Below are 19478 nucleotides of genomic sequence, written 5' to 3' on the forward strand. Positions count from 1 at the left end.
TAATGTTTTTTTTCAATCTTTATACACGAAGAACGTAGTAGAGTTTTTCAGGCATTTTATTAGGACTAGTTTGGAAATCACAGTATGACTGAATTTCTTGAGTTTCCAGAAAATACCGTATTTTTACTCTTTTTTTTCTTTTTCTTTTTTTCCCTTACATTGAACATACTCGGCCTGTTACCTCTTTCCTCCTTTTTGGCTAAAGTCTGCCTTTTAACTTCCTCCAAGTGTCTTCATATTGCTGGGGCCTTTACATAAATCCAATTTATAAAGAGGACTGCTTTGAACTTTGGTAGTATCAACGTGATTATATGAAAATCAAGAGGGAATGGCTCTTCTGCACTCCTAGAGCGCAGCAGATGAAACTAAGACCTCATCTATGCTACAGGTATGTAACACAAAGGCCCAAAACACACACACAGGCTGCTAAACCCACCACTGTAGCAGTTACATGCCAATTAGTAACCCATTAGAAGAGATCTTTGGCAACAGATTTCAGCAGGACCCTAAACCCAGAGCTTTCACCTAAGACCCAGTGACAGCACAGCAAAGAAATAGCAGCCAAGTCATTTTTCTCCGTAGCGCTTTGTAGCACGCAGGTAATCGTGAGCTTTCCCAGACAGTTGCTGCACCTCAGTGTGCAGGTGCAGGGCTGAGGACACGGCCGGTGCTCTTGAGTCAAAAAGACAACGAAGTTAAAGACGTGTCAGCAGTCAGAGTGGCACCCAGATGCTGCAAATGCCAAGAGCTTTTACAAACCCCAGCCCACGTGAGTTGGGAGCCTCAGCAGATCCAACAAGCACTACCGCAGTCCCGTTTGGATAATCGCTTGCAATCACCACCCCAAATCCCTTGTAGTTCCCTTTGTGAGCACTGTCAGGCTGTCTTAACTGCCCAACTGCTGCATTATGTTCAGTTTTCCTATACAAAAGAGAGATTGGTAAAATATATGCAAAATGCAGGAAACAGACGGAACAACTGCAGCAGGTTAGTAACTTTTTGCTAAATATGAAAATGCAGTCCCTTAGGTCACATGAAACTTGTGAAGACAACTTCCATGGAACTGTAAACTTGAACTATAATCCCTTTTTAGTAATACAGCCTAGCAGAAGGGGCAAAATTTCAGGCTAACCTACATAACGTGCTTTCCCCATCAGAATCTTTGCCCACTACACTTTGACCACCTCCATCAGATTTTCCAGAATATCCTTCTCTTGTAGAGTACATACGATATTATGACCCAAAGAGTTGTTGCAGTAAGGTTTTGAGTCAGGTGCTCTGCGTGGGATTGACTGTCTTGCATCTTCCACTTAAAAGGGAAATAGTTTTCAAATACTTCGTGGCCAATGTAGACCAGGATTGAGTTCATTCCTGAAAGTAAGCACAGGTCATACCATCAGAAAGAACAGCCATAAGCTTGCTTTGCTGCAAGCAGGCAGAGGTATGCCAGGCTTGTGAAGTGGAGCAGCAATGACATAACGGCTAATTGTAAAAGCTAATCGCTTTGCCACCACCCTCCTCCTATCCTGACTTCCAATACTATTAAGTTTTGATCACTGATCTTACTTGCCCGATGATGCTACATCTGGTACTTTTATATAAAATCTAGGGGGAAGGAGTTGCCCTCTCCAAACATTTATAAAAAAGAAAGACGGATAACCAAGATACTAAATTCAAAATACAACCAAACCAGTACTCCTACAATTTTAGTGACAAGACCTATCGCAATTAAATGATTTGTCTTCAAAGAGACCGAGTGCCAACCTATTTGACCAGATGATTATCACAATTATAGGCAAATTGCCATTCCAAGCTCTGCGATTTCTGGAAGGAAATAAAGATACCATTGCCATCATCCCACCCATCTTCCCATTCCCTTCAGGGCACCTCATTCTAAATCTTAGCTCATAATGCCAAGGGAAGTACAGAAAACATGATAGGATAGTATCAGTCCAGAAAGCTTTGGACAGAGTAGGTTTTCTGTCTTGATTTTACTGACCTGGGTAGAAAAATGGAGCACCTGACCACAGTCTCTTGACATCCACCAGGTAATAGATCAGCAGTAAGAGGATGAAGGCAAAGCAGCTCATGGTTGTCACATACGATATTGACCTACGCACATTTTTAGTAGAGATTGAAAAGGTTATTTAGAGCAGTGTGATATACAGAGAGACTTTAAGAAAGGAAAAACTAGCTCCTAGATAAAATAGTACTAAAACTATACTAATACCATACTAAAAGTGGTATTTTTTTGCTTACCATAAGTTCTTGTTTATGGGGATAAACCCTTCATCTTTAGAACATTTTGTCAAGGCAGCAGAAACAATTCCCTGAAATATTAAGTTGTTGAAGATTATGTAATGACAGCAATGTGTTTCAGAAATAGAAAGTTTGTGTTGCATTAAAAAAACTCACACCTGTTAAAGAGTTGCCTAATAAAACTATACAAAACAAAGGCAGTATCTGACTTACCATTACTATGCTCCATATGAAGAATCGACTCATAATTTGTTTGTGCTGGTCTTTGTAAAACAAGATAATTTTTCCCGCCTCATACAAAAAGAACATAAAAATCAATTAGTGCCCAGAAATGTAACTTCGTTTACATAGCAGGCCAGATGTATTTTCCACTGGCCACCTGTGTTAGGGTGGAGAACACCAGTAAGGTTTTATATGAATTAACTAGGCAGCTGGAGGATTCAACATGGGTCACCTACGATTAAGACCTTCAAAACTGGATGCCTAAAATTAGGCTGTCAAATCTCCGCATCTCTTAGCCCCATTTTCAGAAATGCACAGGCCAGCATCAACCCAATCTTACAATAAGCAAAGAAAGTTTCCAGGTGGCTGTTTTGAGAGCTTATATCCAGCCCTTACAGAAATTGAGAAGAAGGCTTGGAAGTATCTAACGCAAAATTACTGATAGATAATAAATAAAAAAAACAAAACAAACAAACAAACAAAAAAAATCCCAAGCTGCCCTTCCACCTACAAGGTACCTTCAAATCTCCTCATTACAACACACAGCCAAGAACAAGGAAAGCGGTACCTGCAATCCCAGAAATGCCATGAAAATGGTATTTATGGTTCCCAGGATGCCTTCAGGATCATACGGCATTTTTGTTTGGTAAAGCACCTTAGAGAAAGAGCAGTTAGTATAGTACATGCAAGCAACCAGCCTCTTTTCTCTTCCATCCCCCTCCTCAGTCCACATGCCATTCCTAAGCCCCTGCTGACCACCGTGTTCAGTGCCAGCCTGCAGCATCATCCTACAAACCAAAAGCTATTTACGCTTGACGAGGGATGCTGATATATATGCTTTTCTCCAAGAAGCAAACGATCAATGTAACCAGCTGCTCCTCCAGTGCAGTTAGGATATTTTCCAAAATCGCCAATGCCACCAGGACCCAGATAGCCCCTAGGACAGAAGGAAGCAGGTTACGGCGCTAAGCATTACTCTGCTCCACCTGAAGCGTAGGTGGCCCACAAGCCCCAAAACACTAGATCTCTTTCCTGGCTGGTGGCATGCAGTGTAACACAGGCCCTACATGACATTTGGCTGGTGATTTGATAATGCTGGATAAGGAGGGGACCAGGCAAAACTGGGAGCCTAAAGCAACACTCCAGCTCAGCCCCAGCTACCCAGCCAGCTGCTCTGCATGCTCTGCAGGTGTTCACCTTCGTGGGAGCAAAGACAGAGGCTGCTATGATATGAAGATAATCATATCTTTCAACACTGACCTCCGGGAGATTTTAAGCCTCTTCTTTAGCTAGAAAGGATGTCACCCATCTCACCCCAGCCGTTTTGTACCAAAGTAAAGAAAGGTTTCTCACGTAATAAATGCTTCCCTTGACCCTGTTGGGGTCCTTCACTAAAACTAAGGGCTACAGATGCTGAAACATATTTTCTGCTCAGTAGGAAAAACCAAACCAATGGCCTGTAGAAAGCACTCTGAGTGCAATGTCTTACCTGGGGCAACCTGGTACTGGTAACAAAAAGGTGAGGCAGAGCCAAATTGCTTCTAATGTCAAAATGAAAATCCACTGTGGCCAGTAGGGGAGAATATCCTGCAGAGCAGGACATGGCATCTCCTGCATGAGACAGAGCAAGGAGGAAAGCATTAACTGGCAAGTAAAGACTATGCCCTGGGGGGCATCCTGTATTTCCTTACAGGCTGTTCCCCAGATACAGGAGGGAGCCATTGGCATCACAACATTGGATTCTACACTGGACCTTTCATCTTAAGAAAGAATATCCAGACACTCGGGAAAAAACAAAAACAAAAGCCTACAGTATTTTTGATCTTGGCAAAAGATATTTTGATTCACGAGCAGAACAAAAAAAATCTTTTTGGAAAAGCAGACTCTAGGAAGGCCACAGAAGGGATACTTTGGGGTATTCATAATCCTTGAGAAAGAGTAGTTGCAGCCCAGCTGGCTCTGTGATTTGGCAACTGGGCCAGTTACGTGGGACGCCCGCTGCAGCAGGCGCACCACCGGCCCCGAGGTCACACCGCACGACACCTCAGGGGAGACGGCACACGTTTTCCTGTTGTTTCTTCTGCGCGCGCTGAACAGACAAAGCTCTAGGACTATGCTCCAGTATCACTTGCCGTTGAGCCACATAACTCACTGTCACAGTCTCAGCCCCGGCTCCTGTAAAGAGGAGTTCGAGAGCAGCAACCACGAGGTACGCAAATCCCAGTCTCTGGAGCACCCCAGGGATGCGCAGATTATCCCAGGACACTGGAAAAAGCACACAGTGAGAAAGAGAGCAAACGTGGGCACCTCTGTAAACATGAAAGCAAGCTCCTTTGGAGGGAGCTAAGACCTAACATACCTGCAGATATGTGAGGCACCCCCCGCTCTGCCACCCCGCTTTCCGTAAATGATAACCCTGGGAAAGCCACTACTGCAAGGACACGGAGTAGCAGGCACAGTGGTCAGACAGAATGAGTTGTGGCTTCAGTCTCATACAGGCGGGATGCCTTTTACAAGTGCTGCTTCATTTCAATGTTGATTAAAACCTAATAGAGAGGCAAGGCGCCCTTGTGTTAGCTCATCAGCTGCCTCTGACTTCCAAAGCTATGGGAAATTAAGCAGTGCAGAGCTGAGCAGCTTGTCCTTACAAGCACTTTGCAGGAGACTATTGGACCCTTCGAAGTGATCTGCATGGCAGTGCTGACACTGCCTTCTCTCCTAAGCCTAGCCCAGGTAGCAGGAGCAACAAACAGAGAAACAAAAGGAACAGAGCAAGTGCCACTCACGTGGTCCAAGGCAGTAATTGGGATTCACAACTATGATTCCCAGTAGGATTAGCAGAAAACTCCTCCAGAGGATCTTCCCGAGCACCTTCTTCTTGGAACTTCCCCACCTTAGCATGGAGCTTAGGGATAGTGATACTGATGTCCCCATGATGAACACAAACCTAGAGAAGACAGCAGTCGGGAAATGGAGCTGACAAAAGTCTCGGCTGATGTCTCATTACATACGTGCAAGATGGCAAACAATAATGCTGTGAAATAGAGTATCCTAAATGGGCTCAACAGAAACCTAGGTGCACTGAGTGAAATCAGACAACTTGTTTCCTTGGATTGCTAGGAACTCTCAGATGAGCGTGCCTCATGGAATCTTTTCCATGTCCTTCACTGGTTGGTTGGAGAGAGAAAGTTCGGGAAAGTAATTGCATTTTGGTCTTTTGGCAGCAATATATATGCTATTAAAAAAAAAAAAACACTGCTCGGAATTAAGTTACCATCTTCATAGGGGCAAAGTACAAGCTGCAAAGCTGCAATTCAAATTCAGATTTGACCTGGTCCTCCTCTATATCTGGAATACAGAGCTGCTCAACTAGATTAGGCTCACAGTCCACCTCAGTCCAACTTCCATCTCCAGAAGTAAGCAGAACCAGTGCGTACTTCAGAAAAGCATGGTAGAGGCATATGTGATAGCTGTTGCCCCTTAGAACCACTCTCCTTAGCTGTAAAGAGATTAGCTTAGCCAAACTTCCCACTGGTGTTTTAACTATAGATACTCTTATTATCCATATAATCACCAGTCCAGCTTTGAAACTTGCCAGATTAATTGTTTTTAATAAAATAGTGTGGCAGTGGGCTTCACAGGAATATTGCACTCCTGTTGGAAAGTGTGGCCCTCTCTCACAGTTCTGCTGCTCTCATGGCCTTTGCATGAGGGGAGAAAGAAGGATACGGGGCAGCCGGAAGCACCCTGCTCTTCTACTAGTTCATAAGGACCATGCTGTCATCTAGAAGGAGTAATTCCCATTAAACGTTTAACACAAATTCACTCCTCCAAATCCCTTGCCCCATGGGTGTGAGGTGCATGCAGTGATCCCCTTGCAACCTTTAGCACAACCATCACTCAGTGCAACAACTATTCTTCAGGAAAACGTACCATGGAAAAACTAGATCTGCCACTGTTAATCCTACAAAGAAATAAGAAAGAACAGGTTATTCGCCTCAAAACTCCCCTAAACGTTAACAACATTATTGTTGAGTTTCCAGAGGAATTGTGGGCTGCCTGCAGATACTGGATAGCGCAAAATCTAAAACACATCATAAACAGAACCTCTAAACAGCTAATTATCTTGCTTCCCTGCTTTTTTAGTCTTCAAAAACACTGACAGCTGTGTCTCAGCAAGGATTTTAGGGATGGGATCCTTGCTGTTCTCCATTAGGGCAACACGGTGCTCTACCTCTTCAATACTGGCCTGCCAAGCAAGGCTATTATGTTTGCACAGCACTGAGCACCTTAGCTTGACCGTGGTACTAGACCCTGCTACAGGCATTATACAACACAAGAAAGTTAAAGATATGCAAACATGTCACAGATAAAAAGGTTATGCACAGTTTGTAGTTTGAAACTATCCCATGACTGTGCGATAAGAAGGACTGTGTAGTGCTTCTCCTACCAGCTGATGGGCCAGACACTCTGCTGATGCAAAGTGGTGCGGCTTCCTGGCCTTCAGTGGAGCCACAGCTTTTGGCACAAGTTGCAGTTCTAACCATATCTAGATATTGCTATTGAATAACCATCTCCACTGTACTTTACCATTCCAACTCTCATGTTTGAAGAACCAGTATTTTCCTCCTCCATAGTTAACGAACACCATAAGGATAAGAGACAGCCTAAAAAGACAAAAACAAACACATACGGAAAGTACTGCATATGAATGAAATACGTATGTAGGAGTGCAGAGTTCACATTTACCCTATTAAAACATTTCTAACCGTAACTCTGGTTTATTTTATTTTTAAAGTAAGATTATGCACCCAGCTTCCAGCTTTGCTTCCCAGGAGGTAGCACTTCAAAGATCATGGGTAGTGGTGAACTAAGGCAAGCTCCTTCACAGAGCATGTTCACTCTTCTCTGCAACTATAATGTTTCCCCAGGTGAGCTCAACTTCGAAGTCTTTCAGAAAATCCAGGAATTAAACCCCTGACTGTCTTCCTACCAAAACAGACCCCCTTGAACTGTCCATCCTCTGCATAAACCTATACGCCATCAAGTCACCTTTGCAAAATACAATTCTCCTTGCAAACGCAGCTCTCGGGGAAAGTCTCTGCTCACCCTCGGAACGTGTCCAGGGAACGCAGTCGCTGCCGAGAGACGGTGCTCCACAAATGCTGGGAGGGATCGCTGCTAAGGTAATCTGCTCTGTTCGGGGACCCGAGCTCCTTTGGGTACAAATCAGACACACCAAGGGGAAGTCAGAAGTGGCACCAACTGCCTCGGGAACAGAAGTCAGCAAACTAAGCCTTAGGTTCCTGCAGACTTTTGAGTACTATGTCTGTGCCTGTTCTCTCCACCTTCCTCTTCCTTTTGGTTTCCCGCTTGCTATTTCTCACCTCTTTACAGCTCCACCATATTGCAATTAACTTCCACTTCAGAAAAACGCAGATATTTCGCACTCCGGCTTTGGCCAGAGTTGAACCATCCAGGCCAAATACTTGTTGTCATCCCGACTGCTGCTTTAGAGCAGAGCTGAGCAAATCCAGCTGCTGACTCCCATAGAAAGGAGAGTTCCATCCCCTCCCATCAGCTCTTGCCTGACACATTAAAAAGCAGCAAGAAAAAGGAGGAAACTCCTTTCAAAAACAGGAGTGGCTTCTTCCTTATCTAGTTCCCTAAATTGCTCTGCTCAGCTCTGGTGACGGCACAAAGAAGCAGACACTGCTGTGAAATAGCTCCAAACATCACCAAGGAGCTCTCTTCCCAGCTCTTTTGAATGCAGTCAAGTTCTGACCTCCTAAACGTGAAGCCCAGGTGGCAATGATCTTGCCATATCACAGTATAAAACGTGGCACATGCAAATGCCAGATTGAGGGCTACTAGAGAGATCTTGACTCAAGCGGAGATACCAGCAAAATTCCTATCATGCCACAAGCAGATACAAAAGCCAGCATTATCTCCCCTCCCCTACACTGCCTGTATCAAAAGTTGATGATATCTTCAGTGAGCTGTTTTCTTCAATGGAACTAAACAGGGTGTTTAGTAAGCTGGGGTAAGCTGGATGTTCATGACTTGCAAGAACTCTGCTGGGAATCCATTCAACTTGCATGGAAACCCAGGCCAGCGCTCTCCATTGACAAAATATTGCCTATCTGACTTCAGAAAAGATTTGTCAAGGGGAACATGTGCAAGGGGATCAAGACCAGTGATCAAGCCCCAAAATGCCAGCCTCAACGTGCCTCCCTCCAAGGTGGAAATATTACAGCCTACGAATTAAGGATACTGTGGTCACTCACGGAATTAATCATACGATCGGTTTCTCTAGGATTCAATTTCTTGCAAACCCAGTTCCTGACTGGATCAATTCTGAAAATTAGTGACAGTTAAAAAACAACAACAACAAAACAATACCTTATAGCCAATTTTATCTTCATAGCAATGATTTAGCAGTGTATATCAAAAGCTGAGACAGTCCCTATTTGTATATATCCTGGGGATGTGTATATCCCCAGGTCATATACACAATATGGTACCTGCAAGCTCCGCTAAGTCCAGTTCTGTTACTACACTGCCTTACGTTACAAGCTCAAGTTTGGGAGCTTTATTCTCAGGTTGTTTATAGGCAAGGATAACCCACCTCACTGAGTGCCCAGGATGGAAGCCTGCTTACGTTAAATATGCTTTAAGTCCCACTGACCTCTAATGCCAATTCAGGGCTAGACCCACCAACATATCATGGCAAGCCAAGGCAGCGTGGTGAGCTTACAGTGGATGTCAGCTGCTGTGAAATAAGTGCTCTGAGCAGCAGCTTATGCGGCTATAAAATATCCCCCAGGAGATATTGCATTACTCTGCTTTTAYTCTCACAGCTTAACCTGTGCACAGCAACCTGATAATGGCAGCTGACCTGCAAGCAGAGCTCCAGCAGGACTCCGGAGCACTTCCATGCTACAAGTGCTTCTAAACTAGCTGCCCCGTTTCCCGTGTGCCCATTTCAGGTGTTGCCGCGCTACTCACTTACTTCATGAGAAGGCGTCCAACAATCACGAGAGCAAGGATCCCCATGTAAACCAGGAATGCAAAGAGAATAGCTAGATGATAGAGAGAAGACAGCACCTCTGTATCTGATTTCGATACCTGGGTCTGGCCGCATGGGATACGAGTACAGCAGCCAACCCAGCCCACCAATCGTCACACCACCTTCTCCCTACAATACGTATCTGCAGCCTGAGTCCCGGAGAAAATAAAAGAGAAAAAGAGACTAGTTTCGAAGTGCAATTCAGCATTAGCAAGGTAAAATAAACTTTCACCACAAGGCAATGGCAAAGAAAGAGCAGATGTGCCACATGTTCTGAAGAACTGGACTCCTTCCAGAAACATTGCCACTGATTTTTCTGGATTATCCCCTACTCCAAAGAAGCTGTGCTGTGCAGCACCTCCAGTGAGAGTCCTGAACCTGGTCGGAGCCTCAGGGTAGGGTTGTGAGACATAAGGAGGTAACAAGGTGAGTGAGAAGAGAAGCAGGCCCATGACACATCTTCAGCACAGCACAACTGGCCACAAGGGCTTTTATTAAGTCGATTTTGCCAGGAGACATGCCAGTTGCAGAATGAGAGGGGAAAATAGAGCATTACATACGGAGGTAGCTGTTGATAGGGTCTTCATTGATGATTAGGTCACAAGAAACAGTTTGGGTGCTTCTGCTCATGGTCTTTACCTCAAGGGAATAATTGCCAGCTTCTCCAAAATGATAATAAATCCTGCAAAGGATAAAGGAAACAAAAGTTGCTGAGCTATCATGGCTATGCACAGGTACCATGGTAGCATTCGGGGACTCTAAGGAAAAGTGAATTGAGAACTTGGCCTGGAAGAGCCATACAGCAAAAAGCTTCCTGGGCCCACCTTTGCCAGGGCCACCCTGCCCAAGCCCAGCCCGCAGGCTGTTTGCCCACACTCCCTTCTGCATCAGCCACCTGCTTGAACTGCAACCTCTTTGCTGGAGAAACTAGGGACTCGTGCACGCCAGCACGGCATGGACCACCCTGTCTCTTGCTTGCACCTAGAACCTTTTGATGCAATGATAACAACAGCCTAAATCCTAGGTGCACAGCTGGAGGAGGAAATATATAGGTACAGATATACAGATAAAGAAATATATACATATATATATACATATACATATAGCAGGCAGCTCTGCTAGTGTTACCCGGGGATGAGTCACATACTTGCAGAGCTCTCTGTCATCAGAAAAGCCATCGAGCAGCAGGCTGAGCGGATGCTGCGTATCCACGGCCACAGCCACCCTGCTTGCTTTTCCTGAGCTGCCGTTCGCCGGGATGAAGGCCAGAAACTGATAGGCGCACTAGGAAAGAAGAAATGCAAGTAAGGGCCCGGAAACAGAACGGGAACCACCTGCCACCACCAGAGGGTCCTGCTTAGCAAACAGTGCAAATAATAAAAAGGGAAGCCTTCTGCAAGCAGGAGGGGGGGTGGAAAGCGGACCTGGTGGCAAGCAGCGGAGACGGCGGAGAGTCGCAGGCCCTGGGCAGGTAGCGCATTGTGGACCAGCAGCAGCGCCTGGTCCAGGCGGTGGGGCAGTGGGGCAGCGGGGGGCATGGTGGCCAGCAGCCCTTCGCCGCCGTGCGCCTGCGGGGGGCCCGGCGCCGCCAGCAGCGCCGCCGCTGCCGCCAGCAGCGCCGCCACCAACGCCGCCATGGCACCGTGCTCCGCCCCGGGGCGGCCCCACTGCCTCTGCTCCCGCCCAGGAAGCTGCGTCCCCGGCTCCACCAGCTCCACAGGCTGCTGCTCAGGAGCCCTCTGCTCTGGAGCTCACTGCTCGGAAGGCCGCTGCTCCACGCCCCGCTGCTCCGGGCCCCACTGCTCTGGGGCCCCACTGCTCTGGGGTCCCACTGCTCTGAGACCCACTGATCTGAGGCCCACTGCTCCGGGCCCCACTGCTCTGGGGCCCCACTGCTCTGGGGTCCCACTGCTCTGAGACCCACTGATCTGAGGCCCACTGCTCCGGGCCCCACTGCTCTGGGGCCCCACTGCTCTGGGGTCCCACTGCTCTGAGACCCACTGATCTGAGGCCCACTGCTCTGGGGCCCAGTGCTCAGGGCCCCACTGCTCTGGGGCCCCACTGTTCTGGAGCCTGCTGCTCGGGGCCCCACTGCTCTGAGGCCTGCTGCTCTGAGGCCCGCTGCTCGGGAGCCTGTGGGTGGGTCTCGAGGCAGCTGCCAGGCCCCTGAGCGGCCCTTTGTGGTGGGGAGCACCTCACCTCTGTGCGCTACAGGCCCTGGCACCACCTGGAGACGGAAAGCCCCGCGGACCACTGCGCCCAGGCTTCTCCTGCTGACGCCAGTGGCCTGCCTGTCTTTCCCATGGCATGTAGGAGGCCGGGCCATGGCAAAGAAATCACCCCTCATTCAAAGAGAGTCTCCTCAAAGGGAGGTCCCTGCGGCCTTGCTGGTGCTGCTCTCCGTGACTGTCCTCCTCTATCTCTACCTCCACAATTTTTAYGGTGCTTCTGGACGCACCGATACAGACCCCAGCCTCTGCCCTTTTGGGTACTTCAGGTTAGGCCCAGTGAAGAATTGCTCCCCATGGCTGTCCTGTGAAGCCATAAAGAAAGAAGTAAGAAAACTCAAATGCATTGGTGAGGGAGCTGTGAAAAAGGTGAGTTTGCTTTTCCTTTCAATCTCCACCCCATGTAAAAACTGGAGAGTGTAACAGCTTGTAAGGTTTGCTGGATGATTAAAGCCTATACCGCTGTTACAGTCTCCACAGCAGCTAGTTGCTGTAGACATCCAGAGGACTATGGCTACTGGTTGGGTACACCAAAGAGTATGAGAGCGTGTTCTGGGGTTAGCTGTTACTTCACTTGCAGCCAGTGGTATCCAACCATGCAAGCAAAATCACTGAGATGAGTGAAGTGCTTGTTGGGGGGGGGGCGATGCAATCATGGCAGATAAAGACAGGTTGATACAAACTGGGTGGGATGAAGTCCTTTGATCACTTAATTTGTCAGTGTTGCCCATTCCAATGGAAAACTTTAGAAATTGTGATGTCCTGTGTGCTGTAATTACGACATCACTAAGGCTGTCACAGGTATGTGGGCCTACCGAAAGGCTTCATGCTGTCCTAACACTGTCATGTGTTAACATAGGACTGTGCACGGTAACTCTAATTGGAGAAGGCTCCAGACATACCTATGTGTCTCTTGCGTGTTCTCAGGTCTTTCTTTCGGAGTGGAAGGAAAACAAAGTGGTCCTTTCACAACTCACCAGCCCAGAGCTGCAGGAAGACTTTCTCTATGGACTGAAGATGCTGAAAGCACTGCAGAGTAAATATGTTGTCCGGCTTCTTGGCTACTGTGAGCAGCAGTTCACAATCCTCACAGAGTACCATCCTCTAGGCTCCCTGASGGGCCTGAACGAAACTCTGCACATGCCCAAGTACAAAGGCTTGAACACCTGGCATCGGAGGTTCATGCTTGCTATAGACTATGTGAGCATCATTCATTTTCTGCACAGCAGTCCCTTGGGCACCTTTGTAATGTGCGACTCCAATGACCTGGACAAGGTGCTCTCGCAGTATCTCCTCACAAGTGACTTTCACATCCTGGTGAATGATTTGGACGCTCTGCCGCTTGTGAACAGGAGTGCTGGCATCCTGGTGAAGTGTGGCCATCGGGAGATCCAGGGGGAGTTTGTAGCACCTGAGCAGCGTTGGCCCCATGGAGAAGAGGTGCCATTTGATGATGACCTCATGCCCCCCTATGATGAGAAAACAGACATATGGAAAATCCCTGAGGTCTCCAGTTTTTTCTTGGGCCATGTAGAAGGGAGTGACATTGTGCGACTGCATTTGTTTGACATCCATGCAGCATGTAAGAAGAAGGAGCCAGCTGAAAGGCCTTCTGCCCAAGAGGTCTTAGATACCTACAGGAAAGTTTTGACTCTGCTTATTCGGGAGGCTGCCATGCCTGGCACTAAGGAAATGTTGTAGTAAATCATGGGACATACACTGGACTGAAGTTGGTGTCCTTCCTATTTATTTAGCTTGCCTGAAGACTATACTAGAGCAAAATCTCTATTCCCACAAACTGGAAGGATAAGAACCAGCAAACTTGTAGTTTTATCTTTTGATTAAAAAAAATTCCACCCAACTTCGGGAGTTGTGTGAGTTTTCCATTGGCACGTTTTATCTACCATTGGAAGAGGAGGAGAAGGAAGAGAAATGAAGTGTGGGTGTGCTGGGAAGAATGTTTTCCTCAAAACCTAGAAATTTTCTTTTAAAAGTTATGTAAACATTTTTTTTTCTTAGAAAAAGTCCATTTTTATTGGGAACTTGAAAGCAAAAAGGAACATTGGCCCACTTGAAGTGACTGGCAGAGGACTGGAGAGCAGACTGACCCAAGCTATACGGAGCGCCCCTGATTTCAGCAGCTGCCCTCTCAAAAAGAAGGTCTGTGGCATATCACCTAACCACACAGTCCTCACTCACCTCCCCAGGCAGACAAAGCAGAAGTCAGTCAGAAAGGAGTATTTTGGGTCGCCTCAGATTTTGGTGAGCTGTGACTCCCCGGGACTAGGTCTTTGAAAGACCTAAGGGCCTGCCTGAGAAAACTTTCATGCTGATCTTGACTAGAGTGGTAATTTGTAAGCAGAGAAGAAGTACACTGTTCTTTCTGCTGAGGATTTTGTGCTGGTGTTGCCCTTCATCCAGAAAAGTCACATTAAGACTGAGAATGTGCTGTCAATTTTTATATACTATGTTCAAATGCATGCGTATTCTATTGCTACTAAAATTTTATTACAAATGGGAAAGCTTTCCTGCAAATGACTAAATATATACTTGATTCCATAGCACACCAGCAGGAATGCTTTAAAAGTTGCTCATTATAGCTTTCCTTTCCTGCAACCATTTTATTTTCTTAAATTGGCTGATTTTGCCATTGCCCAGTTGTGTGGTCCTAACTAGCAGACCTCTTGCTAGCAGCCCTTCTGCTCAGGTTTTCAGGAAGCAAGGCCAGAAGTCAGGGTCTCAAAAGAGACTAGTGATTTGGGATGCTTCATGTTTGATTGGACTTTGACTCCAACCACCTTAAAGAATCTTGATGAAATGTACTTTGTTTGCCCCAATTATTAATAGGGTTAATCAGAGTTCTGCCATTCCAGCATGAATCCAAGCTGTGTAACAGCTACAAAAGTACTTGATTATAGCTCCTCAAAGGCAGGGATCAAGCTTTGAAGGCTAAGAATCAGATTCTTTGCACGTACCCCCAGCAGCATCTTATGACATCTTGTTAGCCATTATGTATATTTGAAAGAAATATCAGCATCTAGTGGCTGTGAAGTATGCAAAGCATTTGCCTTTTATGAGAGTAGCAAGGACAAAAAGACCCTACCAAGCTTCTTAAGCTGGTTGCTTGGTTAGGACAAGCTTCTGCTTGGATTCTTGCTCGGTTGTGTACTATTGCCCCTTGCAAGCATCCATATCAGTTTCACAAAGCAAAGAATAAATGGGGACATACTCTGTTTCTGAGCAATTGTCTTGCGTTGGAGATGTCTCTGTTCCCAGGCGAAATAGATACAAATTAAAAAGATGATGTTTCATTAAACATTCACCTTAAGCTTTGGATCCTCTGTGTGCCTCTTCCCTTTTTCTTCCTGTTTCACTTGTGTTTTGCCCAGTCTTGTATTTCAATAGTGAATATATTACAGTTGTTCTGGACAGAGCATTATGGAGCTTGAAAAAAAATCCTTTTTTGTTGGTTGTTGTTCCAGTCTATGTGGGAACACTAGATGGCAGCATTAAAATCAGTTCATCTTTAGTTACTAGCAGTTATGCACTCTCTTGTGACTAAACATAGCCAGGAACTGGCCTTGGAGCCAGTACTTTGTGTTGTGTTTGCAGTAGGAAGTCTGTCATAGAATCATAGAATCAGTAAGGTTGGAAGGGACCTCTGGAGATCACCTAGTCCAACCTCCCTGCTCAGTAGGGTCACCTACAGCATGTTAGATAGGGTTGCATCCAGGCAGGCCTTGAATATCTCTGGAGAAGGAGACTCTACAACCTCTCTGGGCAACCTGTTCCAGTGCTCTGTCACTCCCACAGTGAAGAAATTCCCCCTCTCGTTCAGGCAGAACTTCCTGTGGTTCAGTTTTTGCCCATTGCCTCTAGTCCTTTCACATGGGACAACTGAAAACAGCTTAGCCCCATCCTCTTGAYACCTTCCCTCAGGTACTTATACACATTGATAAGATCCCCCCTCAGTTTTGTCTTCCCCAGGCTGAACAGGCCCAGCTTTCGCAGCCATTCCTCATAGGGCAGATGCTCCAGCCCTCTGATCATTTTCGTAGCCCTACGCTGGACTCTGTCCAGTACCTCCATGTCTCTCTTGTACTGGGGAGCCCAGAACTGGACGCAGGACTTGAGATGAGGCCTCAACAGGGCTGAGTAGAGCGGTAGGATCTCCTCTCTCGACCTGCTGGCAACACCCTTCCTAATGCACCCCAGGATACCATTGGCTTTCTTGGCCACAAGGGCACATTGCTGGCTTATGGTCAACTTGTTGTCCACCAGCACTCCCAGGTCCTTCTCTGCAGAGCTGCTCTCCAGCAAGTCAGTCCCCAGCTTGTACTGGTGTCTAGGGTTATTTTTCCTAGATGCAGGACTCTGCACTTGCCCGTGTTGAACCTCAAGAGGTTCCTCTCTGCCCAATTCTCCAGCCTGTCCAGGTCTCTCTGAATGGCAACACAGCCCTCTGGTGTATCAGCCACTCCTCCCAGCTTGCTATCATCTGCAGACTTGCTGAGGAGGCACTCTGTCCCCTCATCTGGGTCGTTGATGAAAAAGTTGAACAGGATGGGGCCCAGTACTGAGCCATGGGGGACTCCACTAGCCACAGGCCTCCAGCTAGACTCCACTGACAACAACCCTCTGAGCTGTGCCTTTCAGCCAGTTCTCAATCCTCCTCACTGTCCACTCATCTAACCCACACTTCCTGAGCTTGCCTAGAAGGAGGTTATGGGAGATAGCGTCAAAAGCCTTGCTGAAGTCAAGGTACACAACGTCCACTGCTCTCCCCTCATCTACCCAGCCAGTCATTCCATCAGAGAAGGCGATCAGATTGGTTAAGCAGGATTTCCCCTTGSTGAATCCATGCTGACTACTCCTGATCACCTTCTTTTCCTCCATATGTCTGGAGATGACATCCAGGAGGAGGTGTTCCATCCCCTTTCCAGGGATGGAGGTGAGGCTGATTAGCATGTAGTTGCCTGGGTCCTCCTTCTTGCCCTTCTTGAAGACTGCAGTGACATTGGCTTTTTTCCCATCCTCAGGTGCCTCTCCAGTTCTTCATGACTTTTCAAAGATGATGGAAAGTGGCCTGGCAACAACATCCGCCAGCTCCCTCAGTACCCGTGGGTGCATCCCATCCGGGCCCATAGATCTGTGGATGTCTAGCCTGCCCAGAAGGTCTCTAATCCTATCTTCCTCAACCAAAGGAAAGTCTTCCCTTCTCCAGACTTTCTCCCTCATGTCCAGGCTATGGGATTCATGAGGGCTGCCCTTAGCAGTGAAGTCTGAAGCAAAGAAGGCATTCAGTAATTCTGCCTTCTCTGTATCCCTTGTCACCAGGGTAACAAAGCAGATGTAAGGGCTGTCAGAAGAGCGACTCAGGCCAGATGAAGGGACCACCACCTATGACTTGTTCATGGTAGTCATGTATTTTACCTTCCTTTTTAATCTTAACCTGGTCCAACCTCAAACAAGTATCAATCAGTGTCATCACCTTCCAGCCTTTCAGTAAAGTCAGAAGAGTTTGCAAGCTCCCCTTCTATTTCCCTACATCTTAACATTGTCCTTCCCTCGTTTCCAGTTCTTTTCTCCAACAGCTGTTTCCCCAAATTGGAGCATAGGCAAAATACCTTCATGGAGCAGGAAAAAAGAGAGGCAATACAGTCCTGTATGCAGTTGCCTCACCTCTTCCCAGTTCTCTCTGCTGTCCATTCCAGTTCTCACCATCAATGACAGCCTCAATAAATGTTTGGGGTTTTTACTGCCACAGTATGAATAGCTCTTACAGGTCTGCTGGCAAATGTCAAATGAAGAAGATCAGAAAGATTCCTGTTTTGCAGTGGGAGAACTTCGGGCCCCTCTCTCCTTGTTCAATCCCTGGCCATCTTTAAGGATGATGTTCCACCTCTCTCTGGAGCTGGTGGACATGACTGCCCCTGCCATGACCACTGGCATGGCTCTGCCTACCCTCAAAAACTGCTTTTGAGGTCTCATCTGAAGCTCAAATCAAGGATGCCACATTCCCTGTCCTGTCCCAAGAAAGATGCTTCTCCTGAACACCTGCGATGGTTACTGCCAGGCTTTGTACTGCATCACTGCTCCTCTTCCCTCACCCCAAAAAAGCATAGACAAAGGAGCTAGTCCCAGGCAGATAGGCCATAGAAGAGGCAGGACTGACACTTGTGCTCCCTTCCTGCAGGAAGCTTCAGAGCAGGCTCCCCAAAGCACCCAGGGTAGCCAGTGTCAAGGTAGAGCTGGTGCAAGTGACCACAGGACTTCTAGTGTCAAGGTAATTTTGCTGCCATTGTTGAGACAAAGGCCTTGGGTCTGGCTCCTCGCTCAGCGAGAGGACAACTCTTTCCTGAAGGTTAGTGATCTCCTACACCACCTTGCCCTTCCCTCCTGGGTTCTGCCTTGTCTGCTGTCCCTGCAGCAGCCCAGCAACACCTCCTGTCCTCCCTATCCAATCAGCTGGAGAACAAGTTGAAGCAAAGGCTGTCTCCCAGCCTCAAGAAAGAGCTTCCAAGCTGCCATCCTCTGGGGCACTGATGTGCCCTGAGCAGTGGAGGAGGCAGGGAGACCTAGGACACGTCAGCTGAGCCTGCTGACAGTCTGCATGCAGGTGCCAGCTGTGTCAGGGCACCTGGGCCCACTACTAGCATAGGCTGTGCCAGCTCTTCCTCTGTTCTTGTGCAGCTAGCAGCTGCTAAAACAAATTCCCTAGACTTCTTCATAAGGTTTAGGCCTTATCAGGTATGGTTTGTACCACAGGATACAGAACAGAAAGAGACTGTCTCACAGTAGAGTACAGGTTCAGTCTGAATCTACTGCCCCTTCTTTTTTCTTCCCAGGATCATCCAAGGAATAGTACTGTCAATCACAGAATGGTTGAGGTTGGAAAAGACCCCTGGAGATCATCTAGTCCAAACCCCCTGCTCAAGCAGGGCCACCTAGAGCATGTTAAAAAGGATCATGTCTAGGTAGGTTTTGAGTATCTCCAGAGAAGGAGACTCTACAACCTCTCTAGGCAACCTGTAAAGTCAAAGTACTGTTCTCTTCCCAGATTGTCTGAAAAAAGTCATGCTCTATTGCTGCCAGTAGGCTTAAGGGTAGCTGAAGTCTGATGTAGTATGTTTCTTTTTGTGTGCTATGTGTTTTACATTACATCCTGAACACCGTCCCACTAAACCCTGTACAGGTGAGTAGCCTTTACTGCCACTCATCTGCATGTTGGACTTCATCAGACATAAAAAGCGTTCTAGATAAATGCTGAGCAAATACAATGGATGTATCCTATTCAACTGAACAGAGGCTTTTGTTTTTTCTTTCTTTTTTCTTATTTTGAGGGATACTTTTAAAGTCTATGGTATTTTTTATTTAATGGAGTGGTAACTATTAAATGTATCAGAAGTTTAGAGTACCACATAAATTTTTTGAAATTCTACCACAGTTCTAAAACAATATTTTCCTTTGATGCCACATAAACAAAACATCAGATTATTATCTCTGAGAAACAGAAACAGTGCCATTTTCAAAATATAATTGTGAGATATTTGGCAGAACTCAGAACTGTAAACTGATTCTATCATTATGATTGTAATGTCTTACCAACAGTTGAGAGAGTCCCTGGGAACAAGAAAAAAGTGGTTCTGAAGTTCTTCTAGCATGACATAATGCGTATAGTCAAAGAGTTCATCCAAATA

General features: G+C 46.7%; 2 protein-coding genes across 2 annotated transcripts; one reads left to right on the forward strand and one right to left on the reverse strand.

Annotated features, from left to right (window-relative positions):
* Window positions 1–38: 38 nt before the first annotated feature.
* Window positions 39–11193, reverse strand: HGSNAT (heparan-alpha-glucosaminide N-acetyltransferase). The gene is made up of 17 exons (XM_085309740.1): window positions 10975–11193; window positions 10698–10834; window positions 10111–10232; window positions 9494–9563; window positions 8769–8838; window positions 7591–7697; window positions 7072–7148; window positions 6415–6445; window positions 5268–5428; window positions 4634–4746; window positions 3971–4092; window positions 3292–3418; window positions 3050–3136; window positions 2473–2550; window positions 2260–2330; window positions 2000–2112; window positions 39–1371 (listed from the first exon to the last, which is right to left on the reverse strand). Exons 1-17 carry the CDS (start codon window positions 11185–11187, stop codon window positions 1190–1192), a joined length of 1881 nt encoding a protein of 626 aa, XP_085165866.1. The 5' UTR covers window positions 11188–11193; the 3' UTR covers window positions 39–1189.
* Window positions 11194–11273: 80 nt separating this feature from the next.
* Window positions 11274–15112, forward strand: POMK (protein O-mannose kinase). Its single transcript, XM_085309856.1, has 2 exons — window positions 11274–12147; window positions 12706–15112. The coding sequence occupies exons 1-2, from the start codon at window positions 11875–11877 to the stop codon at window positions 13477–13479; spliced, it is 1047 nt and encodes a 348-aa protein (XP_085165982.1). The 5' UTR covers window positions 11274–11874; the 3' UTR covers window positions 13480–15112.
* Window positions 15113–19478: the final 4366 nt, after the last annotated feature.

The sequence above is a fragment of the Rhea americana genome, unplaced genomic scaffold (genome assembly GCF_003343005.1).
Source record: "Rhea americana isolate MKP2758 unplaced genomic scaffold, rheAme1 scaffold_107, whole genome shotgun sequence".
Taxonomy (NCBI): domain Eukaryota; kingdom Metazoa; phylum Chordata; class Aves; order Rheiformes; family Rheidae; genus Rhea; species Rhea americana.